Genomic DNA, 16,297 nt, shown 5'->3' with positions numbered 1-16,297 from the left:
AAAAAATAAAATTTTTTAAACTATTCACAGTAAAACCGACAATCCTACAACAAACAATACAGCAAACATATACAACGCATCTGGTATCTACAAAATTAAATGCTCTGACTGTGACAACTACTACATTGGACAAACCTATCGACATTTTAAAGTTAGATTCAACGAACATATACAGGCATTTAAATCAAAGAACAAAACATCAATGAAATTGAATTTTGCAGATCATTTACTAAAATCAAAACATAAGTTTACTAATATTGAAGAAAACTTAACAATATTAGAAATTGAAAAAGACAGAGAAAAATTGAATGTAAAAGAAGAAATTAATATTTATATGAACTACAAAAATAACAATTCAAATATTTGAAATACAATGATTCCAAAATTAAATAATCCAATATATTGGCATATTTACATATTAACAATAGCAAAATTTAGAAAATATTAATGAAAATAAGTACAACACATCATATAGTATATAAATTAATCAATGAAGACAAAATTATGTTATAAGTTAGAAATGTTTTATAATATCATATGTTATTTATTTATTTACATATTTTATTTTGATTTTTGTTTACTTTGAAAATGGCCTTAGAGCCGAAACTATAGCCAGTAAATATTTTAATAAACAATTTTACTTGGATACTAAGTTTATTAATGTTTAATCTTTATTTAGATTCTCTATTATATATATATATATATATATATGTGTGTGTGTGTACCAATGAACACGATGACTTGAGTAATTTTTGTCTGATTTTGATGAAATTTGGTTTGAACGTGCAAGGCGGGACTTACACTTAAACTTGAATGAGTTCGCGAACCAGCATGATCGGACCATGGGAATGGGGGTTTACGGGGGTTTTATGGAGTAAAAATTGGTTTTTCTAATTTTTGACCCTCTAAACACAAAATTTCCCAATTTCTCTCCAGACCTTTTTAAAGAGCTTAAAAAAACAAATAATTTAGTATATCAAAGTGTTTCTGTACAATTATTGGTTACAGAGGAAATTCAAAAAATTGTTTTTTTAAAATTCCAAACTTATTCTTATGGAGAATATTGTCAAATGTTGTGGTTTGCTTGTTTATGGATATATTTTGATCAAACTTGGTAAATTTATTTATTTTATACTAAGTTATTAATATTTTACTATAAAACACACTATTTACCTTTCCTGTAGCAGCAAGCCTAGGTACTCATAACGGGAAACGGAAGCCTGGCGAGCTCTGACCCTAATCCGGGGTCGAACCCTTTTACGCTTCATTAGGCTTCAGTTCGCACACCAACTAGCTTTCCCCCCAAGAATACCTCTCTCCCCAAAAAGTACCTAACCCGTGGGTAAGAGAAGAGGATGACTTTGGTGCCCCGGTGGGGGGAGGGGTGCAAAGGGCAATGGCTTTGGGGAGGAAACACTTCCGTTACTGAGAGGGCAACTGATGGGATAGTGACCTTCCTAGAATTGAATTCTTATTGTTGAGATATTAAGTTAAACAAAATGTATTGCAGCCAATTCTTTGAATCACTAGAGTAATAGCATAAAGACGATTCAGGAAATGAGCTAGCTATTTCCGTCTTAAATTAAACTTAAGCATGAGTAATATATGGACGGCTCAGGAAATTGCCAAATAGTTTCTAATACATAGTTGTTTCTAGCCTTTATATTTTCTGCTCCCTTAGTGCACTGTTTTATTTTACAATAAAAACCAAAAACTTAGCTGTTTTTTTGGGGGGATTTTATTATCACTTCATTATTATTGTATATTTGTTATTGTGAATATTGTTTTATATAATTTATAATCTATTTAGTCAATCAAATTCATAAGAACAATAAATAGTTTTATATACCTTGTTGAGTTCACAATAAAAGTATCTTTAATTTTGACCGTAATTAAATAATAATGATTAAATTTAAAACAATAACGTAGGCCTAGTAACTAGTGTTGCATATACAACATTCGGTTGTGAATTTTCTTGTGCTTTGCCTTGAAACAAAAATTAGTTATATATGAGCGGTCTCTGGAAGATCACGCGGGTTTGGATGAATAGTTCAATGATGCCTATCGATTTGTTTCTATTGTTTCAGTACAAAATTGATCAGTTTGTTAAGCGAATTTTCTATTCAAAGGTATAGGCTATTAGCTATTACTGGAGATCTCGTTGTAAGACTCCCAGGACCGATTTACTTTTTTGTTTTGAAGGGTCATAACAGCCAAAAACACCACCCGTTCACATTTTTAGATATATGTCCGTCAGCACGATAACTCAAGCAAATATAATCTGATGTTGATGAAATGTGGTATAAACGTATAAACTTTCGTTAAATAATAAAATAGGGATTTCCCATTTTTGACCCTAAAACATACAGTTTTTCTATTTCTTTCTAAACCATTTTGTAGGGCTAAAAAAATCATTTAGTACCAAAAAGCGTTGGTTGTACGCCTAACGAGGAGATAATATTCAATAAAAATGGTAAAGTAAATATTACTCTTTGTTTTTTTATTTTTTTAATCAACTGTTGTAGTTTGCTTGTTTATTGACGGATACTAATCGGGGAAATTTGTTTATTTCATACCAAGCTATCGACATTTTAACCAGCAAACACACCTCTTTACTATCACTTTAGCAGCAAACTTAGGTAGTAGTACAGGACAGATAGCGATTAACCTAGAACAAATTAGTTCAAGATTAAACTCTTCTGGAATGTGTTTGGGATACACTCCTTAACATTTCCTGAGAATTCCCAAAAAATCCCACTTCAGCAAAATCCGCCATCTTGGAAAATGGCGGCGAAACAAAACAAACTTGCAAGGTTTTACGGAAAATGTTATAACTACAGATTTATTCGACTTATGATAGTCGTATGAAGCTCAAACTACTCTAAAGAAAGTTTACTTCAAGAAAATAACACATTTATTGGTATTTCATAGTTTTAATATATAATAATTGTAGCTTAAATACGATTTTTGTAACTTAAAATGTGTCTAGTTCATTCTTTTTCAGATTTTACGCCGTTAATACTTAAAATAGGTATATACCACCCATTTAGTAAAATGTAGAGCTTTAAATTTCAAACAATATACATATGAGTTTTGTGATATTAAGCCAACAATCACGCCAATAATAAGAGTTTGAATGCACCAGTATGCGCAGCGCGTAGTGCCGTGGCGGCTCGGCACCGCGGCCGACCTACAACAATCATCCGCTAACCACTGCCGAATTCGCTGTCAAATATGTGGAAAACGTTGGATGATGTGCAATTTTATACAACAATGCATTTTATTATGAACGAAAATATTTGATCACAATCACATACTTCTTAATACGATCAATGCGAAGTTTATTGGTTTTTGATCTGTATGAACCAATTAATGATCAATTATGGTTTTTAAAAGACTTGATGCTAGTGATGGCAATTATACCTTATTACTTGGAAATCTGCAGACATTTATTATTACTTTGTCTATACTAACCAGTTATGACAAATGTCCGCAAAATTCCTACTATAATAATTAATTAAGGTATAATAAATTTTTTTTAATTGAATAGGGTAATTTTGTTTTATCTTTTCATTGTTAAAAATTTTCATTGTGTCTTGCTGTTAAATACTGCCCAAAATCCTGCAATAATAACGATACCAATCCACTAGGCTGAGAATAAATGCTCTTTACTTTAATCTTTTATTTTTATTTTGGATTAATAAACAAAAAATCTATTAAAATTTTTTTATCTGAATTTAACATAAATTTACGTTATTTGTATAAATACAAGAATAGGGCCTAGTCATGTTAAATCTATTGATATTGAATACAATAATTACTTTATGGTGAATAATGTGAATTTTATACAATAATGCGTTTAAAAAGAATGCAACATAAATCATTTTATCAGATAACACTGGCTTTGTATTCTAACCGGAATAAGAATGAAAGATGATTGTGGGATTGATTATATGATATGTTTTTTTGTAATAGATGTATTAATTCGACAACTGCCTTGATGAAACTACACACAGAATAAATATCACTCATGTAATCAATAAAGTTTAGTTTTTATATTTTCTTTTTACATTATTATTCCGGTTTCGAACTATGTTTTAATGTTTGTCTTAAATGTCCTTTATAGCTGTTAATAAATTTATATGTTTATTTTCATTAAGTTAATCTTGCTTAATGTGTCTAATAATTGTTATTGAAAATTAATCTTATGCATATTTAAAATTTTTATTCATGATTTTTTACATTTATTAAAAACCAAACGACAATTGTTGTTAAATTTTAAATAATTTAGGACCCACGTTAAACTTTGACTCTTAATTTCTCATCTGCGTCGCATGGTTCCCTTATGCATCAAGACATCCAATTAAAAGTAGATATATTCTCAGCATAGTGGATAGGTACCGTTATTGTTACAGGTTACTGAAAAATAACTAATGAACAACATGAAGCCAAGTGAATAAGTGATTAACATATATATATAAAGCCAAAAGTACCCATGAACTTTGAGAAAACTACAAGTCACACCCCCATAAACCATATAGGCCTACTTAAAATGTTCGTCATGGCGTTCTCGCCATGACGAACATTTTAAGTCGTTCATGTTTAACCTTGCGCAAAACTATCCATTATTTCATAATTCATAAATAGCCCTTTAAGGCCGTAATTCCTTTATAAAGCGAACTTATTATATACCAAATGTTAAAAATCCCTCAGCTGTACTTATTTGTTTCTTATTCTTTTAATTTATTACCTTATTAAAATCAGGTGTGATTATTTGTTTCTTTTACTGTATTTTGTTTATTTCAGGTTAACTTAACCAATCAATAGTTTTATTAATACTAATTATGATGTCAAACGGGGTGAAGCCCGTGTGTAACAGCTAGTTATTTGTAAAAGCAAGACAAGTTTTGAAAATTAAATAAAAAATGAAAAGATACTTTGAATCATTGTATACTAGAGTTTGTCCAGTTGTCGAAAACTCGATCAAAAATATGTAGGCCTACAGTTGGATTTTTGTTATCTAGAATTGGTTGAGGTATGTTGGAATATCTTTGAGGATGAACCTTGTTGGCTGAAAATGAGTGTGATCATGTGACATCAAATCATCAATGTTCACATGACAATTTTTGAGGTTAAATCAAAACAAACAAACTGGCATGTTGTCAATTAGGGACAATTTTGTATTACTTACGAAAGAATATTATTCATTTAAGAACAAATAAATTAATTTAGTATATATCATTGTCTAATTTATTTAAAAACATTCAGTATTTTGGCTACTGCATTTTATAAACCAAACTAGAATCTTGCTTTAATTCATCCAACATTCAACAAAATTTGTATGTAAAGAACATTAATTCTCAGCCTAATGGATTAGTACCGTTATTATTGCAGGACTTTGGGGCAATTAGACTATTAAAATTACCATGTTCAATTGTAAATATGTCAATAAAATCTAAATTCTTTGTCAAGAATATACCATAACAACAGTTACAGGTAAATATTAAATATCTTATTGTCCTTTTATTAATTATTATAGTAGGATTTTTGCGGACATTTGCCATAACTGGTTAGTATAGCCAAAGTAATGATAAATGTCAACAAAGTTCCAAGTAATAAGGTATAATTGCCATCACTAGCATCAAGTCTTTTAAAAACCATAATTGATCATTAATTGGTTCATACAGATCAAAAACCAATAAACTTCGCATTGATCATATTAAGAAGTATTAGTGATTGTGATCAAATATTTTCGTTCATAATAAAATGCATTGTTGTATAAAATTGCACATCATCCAACGTTTTCCACATATTTGACAGCGAATTCGGCAGTGGTTAGCGGATGATTGTTGTAGGTCGGCCGCGGTGCCGAGCCGCCACGGCACTACGCGCTGCGCATACTGGTGCATTCAAACTCTTATTATTGGCGTGATTGTTGGCTTAATATCACAAAACTCATATGTATATTGTTTGAAATTTAAAGCTCTACATTTTACTAAATGGGTGGTATATACCTATTTTAAGTATTAACGGCGTAAAATCTGAAAAAGAATGAACTAGACACATTTTAAGTTACAAAAATCGTATTTAAGCTACAATTATTATATATTAAAACTATGAAATACCAATAAATGTGTTATTTTCTTGAAGTAAACTTTCTTTAGAGTAGTTTGAGCTTCATACGACTATCGTAAGTCGAATAAATCTGTAGTTATAACATTTTCCGTAAAACCTTGCAAGTTTGATTTGTTTCGCCGCCATTTTCCAAGATGGCGGATTTTGCTGAAGTGGGATTTTTTGGGAATTCTCAGGAAATGTTAAGGAGTGTGTCCCAAACACATTCCAGAAGAGTTTACCTTTGAACTAATTTGTTCTAGGTTAAGGCCTTTTTTTGCATAACTGTCCTGTACTATAATCATTAAATCACTATTATTAGACAGTTTTAAGGGAATATTTTTGTGTAAATCTTGCTAGGTAAGCGAAAATTAGCTTAGTCTGCAGGTTTACTGCGGCGGGAGTAGGTTATTTTATTATAAGATTGAATTTGTCTGTTGAAATGACATATTATGGAAGTACGTTGTTCATACAATTAAAATTTTTATAGTATTACATTTCATATATCATTCGTTAGGTAGTGTTAATTTCCCCATTATGTGTAATTTTAATATTTAATTCCCTTATTAAATGTTCCCTACACTTAATTTGTCCTCACATATTTGTAATTTGTAAATAAACCTAATGTTGACAAATATTCTTTTCAAGCCAGCACAATACCAACTCCCAAATATAAGAGCCCCCATAATTATTTTAAGAACCCCTGAACATCTTAGTAATAATCCTACAGTATATTAATTACTAGCAGAGTACCCGTCCTTCTTACGGGGCTGGCGTATAAGTATGAAATGCTTATTGCAGTTATACTCGTAAATAATATACTACAGTATTTCGCCAATTCGGTAAATTCCGAATAGGTAGGCCTAAATATAATAACAGTTAAAGCAAAGTTGGAGAGGTTAAATTATAATTTATTTTTTACATTTTAAATTGACATGTTTGCTTTAATATTACGGTTTAAACTTCCGCGAGGGCCACGTACATATCCTAATCATGTACTTTTCACTGCTTACGCTTCTTCGAAACTGACCAAAGTATACATTTCATTATCTAAATCATCGTATAACATCATAGTAGCCACTAGTAATCTCTCCCGTGAACTTATTTACGCACCAACCATGTGTATTGTAGGCCTACGCAGTCTAGGAAACCACTCACGGCAGCTGCGTTTTGGGACCTGGACAAAAGCACAGAAAACGTACTACTATAACCGGTTTACGACTTCGATCAGAAGGTGCAGCGTTTCCCATTTCGTTCGATGTTTGGATTTAACTTAACCTAAAAAAAATGATTGAAAGACTAACTATTTATATTATTTGTAGGGAAAATATAATGTGTAACACGAGTGCAAACTACCTCTGCCGCACTCGATAAACTTTCAACACTCGCCCACGGAACATGCGTAAACATTTCTCTCGTGTGCAGCAATGCGCCACTTCGCCCACTAGTTACACAAATAGGAATGATAATAAGCCTATAAAATGATCTATCATCATGCGAAATTTCAAACCCAATTCGAGTCATTTCTTGATTGAGTCCCAAACAAATAACGAACACACACACTTACAGCTTTATAATATTAGTACAGTATATAATGATGTTTCGATTGCCAATGGACTAATGCTGCCCAGGTTCTTTAATAAAGTCCTATAACAAGTATAGTTGGTTTTTTTAGCTAGAAGCAGTTAAGGTGTGGTGGAATATCTTTGAAGATGAACCTATTTGGCAGTAGTGTGATCATGTGTTCAGACCTGTAAAATTTTGAGGTTAAATAAAAACAAACAAACTGACACAATAATTCTTGGAATTGACAATAGTTAAATATACTTTAAACTTACTCTAGCCTACTTTTATATAACTACTTGGCAATATATAGAATATTTACTGTGAAATAGAGACGTGATTCCTAATTCCAAATCAGCTAATGAATAAGTTGATACTTAATTATTTCCTCCAAATTATAGGTGATGGTTGCTTTGAGAATAGTTAATTATATGAGTTAGTATTAAAATATTGGATCTTCTTGCATAAGTTAATTAATTTCGATCATTATAATAATAGAATAATATGGTTGCTGTGACTGGGACACACATAAAATAACCATTGGGACATACAGTAATGATGATTTACGTCTAGTTTTGAAATATCTTAACATCTAAACATAGACTCGCCTTTTGGGTTTCATGTTAGAGATCAGAATTAAATACTCTTGAGATGACGAGATGAACCTTTATAGACTCACGTTTTGACCCATTTAAATTATAATTAACAGCTAATTGTATTGCTGATAATTCATTAATGCAATCACTAATCAAATAAGTTCACCTCATACAAACAGGATAACATTATACAATAGGCCAAGGAAGCAAGATTCGAGTTTGGTTTATAAAATGCAGTAGCCTAAAAACAGATTTTTTTTCTTATAAATTAAACAATGAAATATACTAAATCATTTAATTTGATCTTAAATGGCAATTCTTTCGTAAGTAATACAAACCGGCCCCTAAATGCTTAATTATTGATTGCCAACATGCCAGTTTGTTTGTTTTGATTTAACCTCAAAATTTGACACGTATAAACATATGATCGCACTACAGCTAAATAGGTTCATCTTCAAAGACATTCCACCACACATTAACTGCTTCTAGCTAAAAAATCCAACTGTAGGTAAGAATATTTTTGTATATATACGCCTCATAGGCTACACATATATTTTTAAAATTATATAACAAAAAAAATTTTCTATAATTTTAGCATTAGTATTAACCGTCAAACGCCAATCAATAGATACTTTCTTGGAAGCTCTGTTTTCTGTTTAGAAACTACTTTGCATCTACTTGTAGTGCATACAACACACGGCCACGCTCTCGTGTTGTTCTCCTCTCGCCACAGCTCACATTCACTTCACTCTCCTCACCCTCTCTCTCCTTCTCCCACCCCTCTTTACTCGACCACCCCTTTCTCCCAGCGAAATACCCGGTATAGTACTGTTGGGGAGAATAGGCTTATGTCAGGTAGTCTTCTCCACTCGCCTCGACACTCTAATGACCCCTTAATTTACGAGTTCGTTAAGCCGGGTCGCCAGCGCACCTACACTCACTCATAACACCTATTGTTAATTAAATACATTTACCTGAAAACTAATCCAGACAAATGGAAATTCGCTTAGTTGGCAGGTTTGCTGCAGCGGGGGTATTTTAGGTATATATCAGCCTAACATATGCCGCGACAATGCAAAAGCAATACGATGCGTTGCGCTTTTGCCCACTCTCACCCTTAGTTTCCTTGAACGCAACCACTGCTGGCGGCTCGGGTAGCGTAAGTGTAGCGGCGCTGCCGATCCAGTAGTTATATATCGATGGATCAGCATCGTATGTGTTATTAAATTAAGAAGCCATAAAAATACAGTAAAAGAAAAATATCCTGTCAGACATAAGCTTGACAAAGGTTTCACATCCGGTCAGAGTAATGCTACGAGTCTTAGTAAATCGTGTGAGTTTCTAAATGTGTAGCCTTGCCCTTCAGTGTTTTTGCCCTTCAGTGTTTAAAATCATGTGTTAGCTGCGTCGGGCGTACCAACTACAATTTAGCAACTGTAAAAGTCTAAATTGTTTTAAATTTTGTTTCATTTACATATTATTAAAAAATAATTTTATTTTTATAAACGGGGTGTGCAGTAATCTGATGCACATGTTAATTCCTGTTTTTGTTGTCCAAAAAGGCCGTAGCAAGCTGGAATCTTTGTAATCGAGTACGAAAAATAGCCTTTCTAAAGGCTACCACTTGTTGGATGTTATATAAATGTTAGGTGGACATTTTTCATAGATGTTATGTTATAACATCTTAATAATAACCTGTATATATTTTTGGGACCTCCATCATGGATAATCCGAATAAAGTATTTTTCTAGTAATTTAGCTTGAGCCCAGAGGTTTTCGGGTTTGAATCCTACCAGTCGCTGATCGTTTCATTTCCGGTCAGGGTAATAATTTGATTTTTAGTATGGTGGGAAGTTAACTCGTCTAGTGCAAGGAGCCTGAGGTTGCGGGTTCAAATCCTACCAGTCACTAATGGTTTCATTTCCGGTTCGGGTAATATTTTGATTGTTAGTGTGTTGTAGAAGTGTTATTTAGTGTGTCATTTATGTCTAGCTAAGCTACCTAGAGCAGTAGTCGTAGGTAAAGCATATGGAAAAATGGATCCTAAAATTCATATAGAAGTAAATAAATATAAAATCTATATATATAAAGCTCAAATACCACTGACTCATTCATTCATTCACTCACTCATCACAAAATCTCAGAAACCAAACCATAAGACCTAGGAACCTGAAACTTGGCAGGCATCTTCCTTTTGGGTAGTAGATGCTCACTAAGAAAGGATTTTACCCTCCCACCTTTGGGCTCCGCCCCAGTGGCTCTGGAGTTTCCCATGTTAACCTTATGAGAAATGGAATTAATGAATCTTAACAGCTGTTTCAATTAAACAAGTTGGTTCTGTTCTATGATGTTCAATAGCATTAAAGTTACAAGGATTACCAACAGGGTGCAGCACTATTATTTCTTTTACATTTATGACAACAGCTAATTTGCAACCAAAAGGTGAGTGAGCGTAGCGAACGAACCTCAACCAGGACGTGATTGAGCCATGCGAACGAGATCATCTTGAAAATTAAGAAGTTAAACGGGACAAAGCCCGCGGGTTACAGCTAGTAACCGTATATAATTACGATAGCAAGGGTCAGGATGTATATTTCTCCGGTGGAAATAGTGATGCAAAATTTAAGATCAACTTATTGTACCATGATAACCACTATAATTTAATTATTAAATTACAAACTTAACAGCCGCTTTTGTTTATTCCACCATTTTCCTCTTCACAAGGAGGTGAGATGGTATGACAAGATGGGCAGCTATTTGAGCAACGGGGCTCACCTTTGTGGTCATAGGGTTATTACAACAGGAAATTTGTGTAGAGGAAGTGAAATGGTTGGAAATGATGGCAACATATTTTATTCATTAAAAAAATTAAAATAAACTTAAACTGTACAAGATAGTTAACGGAAAATGACTAGAGGATTAAATAGAAAGTTTAATACTGTCTTGAGGCCCGAGTAGACATCACGAAGAGAGAACGCCAGTAGATGTGTTTTGCTGGTTGTAGAGAGGGAGGAGTCATGGCATGAGAGACATCCAAGTTGTATCAGAGTCACTTGTGGATGTGTACGAGACAGCAGACCAGAGTCGTCTCCACTCAGCAGACCAGAGAACCACAGACGATCCCCAGGACTCAGAGCTCTGGTGAAGTTGAGGAAGGTGTGATCTGCAACTAGAGTCACCTGGGAGTCTCCCCGGCGCCACAGGGCAGCCGTGCTCATGGATATGTCCACTTCGAGCTCATACCTGTAACACAAAAAGGTCAGCTGTGCTCAGATGGTTTCCCACAACCCTAGAAACATACCAACCCTTCTTATCATCACCATCAAAGCATTCATTCCAACATCTGTTATCATCTCCCACGGTCATAGCAATAACTGCAATGATCAGGGGTCACTCAAAAATCGTGCTAGTGGTGCACAATTAAGTACAGGATATGAAATAAGATGACATGTGCAAAAAAATACTTTGGCAAGCCATTTAAGGTTGGTATACCAACAAGAGAAGATTGGCTTGGGGGAAAAGAGGGTCCATCCTGTCCTCGCGAGTGTTGTGGACTGCTACACTGATGGGTCCAAGGTAAGAGGGCAATGGTGCGGGTGTGCTGTGGGAATAGGAAGAAACTGGCATCAGCCTTTTTATGGAAGTGTACCCAACAGTTTTACAAGCAGAGGTCACCGCAATTTTGGTTTGTGCCCACGAGAATCTAAGTAAGGAAATCACAGACAAAAGAATCTGTTTCTACACTGATGGTCAGGCAACTTTGAAAGATCTACTCTCAAACAAATACAACTCCAAGCTTGTCCGAGATTGCCTTGCCTCCTTGTGAAATGAGATTGATTGTCCAAGGAGAAATGATCTGAAACTTTGTTGGATGCCTGATCACTCTGGCTTAGAAGGTAACAAGGATGCTGAGAGACTGGCAAATGCTACTTTAGTGGCAACCAGGGCTGGATCTACAAAATATGGGCCCCCCTGCAAAAGTCCTCCGAGGGCCCCTAGAGCTGGCATCAATAGGAGGGAGGCCTTATTTGTGGGAGGGTGGCCGAATGTTTAAAATATAAGTAGCTGAAACTGAATGTTAAAGCTTTTTTTAAAGATAAAATATTGATCGTGTTTGTAAAAAAAACATTTTTGTTAGAACGTGTGATTTTTTAAATTTATAAACTTAAAAGAAAAAACAGCAAACTTCAAATAAAGCTTTCTTATTCTTATGTCAATAGGATTTCTTAGCCTTTCAACAAGCTTTACAAATTATAAAATACATAATGTACAAAAAAAGTTAAAGGTTTTTACATAAAGAATTTCAAGCATAAATAATAAGGTAAAGTAATAAACAAACAACTCAATTTAAACTTAGTTTATTTTTTACACTATATTTTTAAGATATATAGGCCTACATTCAAATCATGGTCCCAGAGGGTGGGGCAGGGGGGCCAGAGCCCCGGCCCGGTCAAATGTAAAATCTTTTCTGTACATGGTTTTCCAGTTCACATAGTAATTTTTGAGTGGAATAAAGTTGCAACTATGAGCAAGAGAATTAATCAAACCATCCTGCATTTAGATATATTGTTAAATGTTTAACAAAATGGCACGGAGGCGGCTAGACACTAAATCGGGAAAATAGGGGGCCTGGGATTGCTCAGCCCAAGGGCCTGTAACGGCTCTCGCCGGCCCTGAGGTCATTAGATAACGTTACATATATTAGTATAAGTCCCACCTGTACTACAGACTTATTGCTCAGCTCAACTGATAGTTGATATCCGCGTCAATCGGACTGTAGTGGATCTATGAAGCGCGCACTGCAGCTGATAAGCTGATTGGACTAAACTGAGCATACAGACTGACTGCCTGAAAGTGACAATATTAAACCACAGGTTAAACTGTCTACGGCGAGGTCCCGAGTTGTTGACGAGTAAAATCAGTAGGTGTAAATTTACTTAATAATTTTAACTTTAGTTTTGATATTGACAATATTTGTCTGTCAAAACTAAACTTACCGTCCTATTCAACTATGTTTAAAAAAATAATTTTAAATTTTATGAGAATCAGACAAACAATTTATCTGATTACCAGACATTGGCACGGACATTGTCTAAATACCACTAATTTATTACTACTCTAAAATACCATTATTATATCCTATGTCAAAATAATCAAAGTTCTCCGGTATCCCATCTTAGGCTAGGATTATTCTAGGACGCTGGCGTCCGGGATGCTGGCGTCCGAGAGGCTAGCGTCCCACTTTGAGCCGAAAATGACGTGATTTGTGTTGGAATGCTAGCCTCTTGGACTGCCATTTTATTATTTCAATGTTTTGTCACTTTTTGTTTATATCTATTTAAAAAAAATATTAGGTTAAACAAGTACCCAGATTTGCTGGGTAAACCCCGTTAAACCCCGTTCCCATGGTCCAATCATGCTGGTTCGCAAACTCATTCAAATTTTACCTGCCTTACACCTTCAAACCAAATTTTATCAAAATCGGACAAAAATTACTCAAGTTATTGTCCGGACGGACACATATATAAAAATTTAAACGAATGGTGTTTTTGGCCTCTGGGGACATCAAAATGGAAAAGTAAATCGGTCCCGAGCCTAGGTCTTACCATGAGACCTACCTACAGTAATAGCTACTTCCCTATAGGGAAATAGCTTTTGGTGGTCGTGCAAACTTAGTGCATTTATTTTTTGTGTCCCCAAAAAATGAGGGATTATGGGCTCAACTGGAGATTACTCTATATATAAGATATTATATACCTATATATAAGATATTATATTACCTTTAAACGTTACCAATTTAATTTTAAACAGTATGATTTAAATTGGCATTCTGTTAATTATGTTTTTTTTTTACCAGCCCTTATGACAGTGTGTGTCTAGATCTGGAACCGGATCCGGTACCAACATTTTCTTGGATCCGCCCATCACTAATAATTATTTGTTTTTAAGCTAATTAAAATTGTCTAGAGAAATATGACAAAACCCCTTTTTTACCCCATAAAACCCCGTTCCCAAGGTCCGTTAATGATGGTGGTTCGCGAAGTCATTCAAGTTTATCCCGCCCTTCACCTTTAAGCCAAATTTCATCAAAATTGGACAAAAATTACTCAAGTTATCGCGTTTTTGGACATATATTTAATATTTAAATCTATATAAACGGATGGTGTTTTTCCCATCTGGGGACATCAAATTGAAAAAGTAGATCGGTCCAGGGTCCAGGTCTTACCATACGACCTATGCTAATAGCGTATTCCCTATATTCGCGCACATGTTTAAAGAGAGAGTCTTGGAAGCTTCCTAGCCACCTAGTATAATGCGCCACATTTGAACCAATGCCCCACAACCGATTTTGTGCATCACGGGAGGCAAAAAGTCACCGGACGCTTGAATTTCAGCCTCCCAGCCGGGAAGTAAAAACTTGAGCGTCCAGTGGTTTTTTTGGCATCCGACGCTGGCATCCCTAGTATAATCGCACCAATTTGATTTAATGCCCATCCCGCTAGTATAATCCTAGCCTTACGCCACCATCTCATGATGTAAAATCTCATTTTAAGTTGCATATTTAGTTTACTGGCCTCTGTAAAAGTTAAAATCGATATATTACAACCTATTTCTAAAGGTATTTTTTTTTACTTTTCCCTCCATGGAGCGTATTTTGGTGACTTCCATCTTATGACTTTAAATTAGATACAATCATATTTTAAGTTGTATTTTTGGTTTTGCCACTTGGATATACCACACCCTATATCAAAAGGTAAGTTTTATTTTAGTTTTTCCTCCATGGAACGTATTTTGGCGGCCATTTTTTGGGTTCAAATAACATTTTGAGTAGCATATTTGGTTTCCACACCCTTGTAAACATTAAAATAGATAAAAAACACCCTATATCTAGCAAAAATAATGTTTTTAAAAAATTTTTCCTAGTTTTGAGCAATTATTATTTTAATTTAAATAATATTAGATATTTCCCCAAATCAGATTTTGGTAGACTTTTTTTGTGCTGTGTGAAACCAAAATCCAATGCTATGATTTTCGTAAACAAATCAAACTGCGATTTTAACAGATCTTCATCAACCTCCAGGACAAAAGTTCTGATGGTGATTATGACACCGTTGAGGAAGTTAAATACCAGCAGAACAGTACTAGGTGTTCTACGTTGACTGAAAATATCTTTATACCTGTCCCAGTTGGCTAGATGGCATTTGTCTATTAGACCTGAGGGTAGAGAGCAGTACTGATCCTCCTCACAAGCGTGGTATGGCAGTCCTAGCAGACAGGTCAGTCCACTCCTCATACCCTGCAACAAATGTCAATGAATCATAGCAGAAAGTCTGCGAACAAAGCAAAGTTAAGTTACATCCTTGAGTTCTATTCAAAATTATTGTAAAAAGTTAAAAAGTAGGGAAATTTCGGGAACTTTTCGGGAAAAAATAATCCCGATTTTCGGGACGGGATTACATTTAATTCGGGAATTTTTCAAGACGAGATTTGATCCGATAGTCGGTGATTTTACCGCTTAGCGAGTGCCGATGACGCCGATATCGCGAGAGATGTTCCCGATAGTTCCGCGAACGCAGGAGGCGTAATAACGACGATCACCTCGTGACCGCGGAGTCAAACTGCGAGTCATACCGACAATAACGCCATGACCGCCTAGTCATACCAACGATCACGCCTTGACCTCCGAGTCATACCGACGTTGGCGAAGTAACCACGGAGTTATACCGACGATCATGACGTGACCGTGAGTCATACTGACGATCATGCCGTGACTGTGAGTCATACTGACGATCATGCTGTGATCGTGAGTAATAACGACGATCACCTCGTGGCCGTGGAGTCATACCGTGGATTGCGAAGTAACCGCGGAGTCTGAACCGCGAGTCATACCGACAATCATGCCGTGACGAGTCATACCGACCATCGCAAGGTTCCCGCGGAGTTATACCGACGATCACGCCATGACCGCAGAGTCATTTCGATGATCGTGCCGTAACCGCGGAGTCATACTGACAAAACCGCGA

General features: G+C 34.9%; 1 protein-coding gene across 1 annotated transcript in view; it reads right to left on the bottom strand.

Moving 5' to 3' along the window:
- Positions 1–11,103: 11,103 nt before the first annotated feature.
- Positions 11,104–16,297, bottom strand: part of LOC128982767 (wolframin) — a 166,899-nt gene continuing 161,705 nt past the window's right edge. Inside the window, exons 14-15 of the mRNA XM_054401727.1 lie at positions 15,452–15,570; positions 11,104–11,516 (exon numbers count right to left, since the gene is read on the bottom strand). Coding sequence (XP_054257702.1) covers positions 11,171–11,516; positions 15,452–15,570 — 465 coding nt within the window. The 3' untranslated portion in view covers positions 11,104–11,170. The remainder of the gene's footprint in view (positions 11,517–15,451; positions 15,571–16,297) is intronic.

The sequence above is a fragment of the Macrosteles quadrilineatus genome, unplaced genomic scaffold, assembly GCF_028750875.1.
Source record: "Macrosteles quadrilineatus isolate MER2022 unplaced genomic scaffold, UCM_ALF_1.0 Scaffold_1__1_contigs__length_201487025, whole genome shotgun sequence".
NCBI classification, from domain to species: Eukaryota; Metazoa; Arthropoda; class Insecta; order Hemiptera; family Cicadellidae; genus Macrosteles; species Macrosteles quadrilineatus.
Note: the sequence above shows the minus strand (reverse complement) of the source record. Positions and strands in the feature narration are given on the sequence as shown.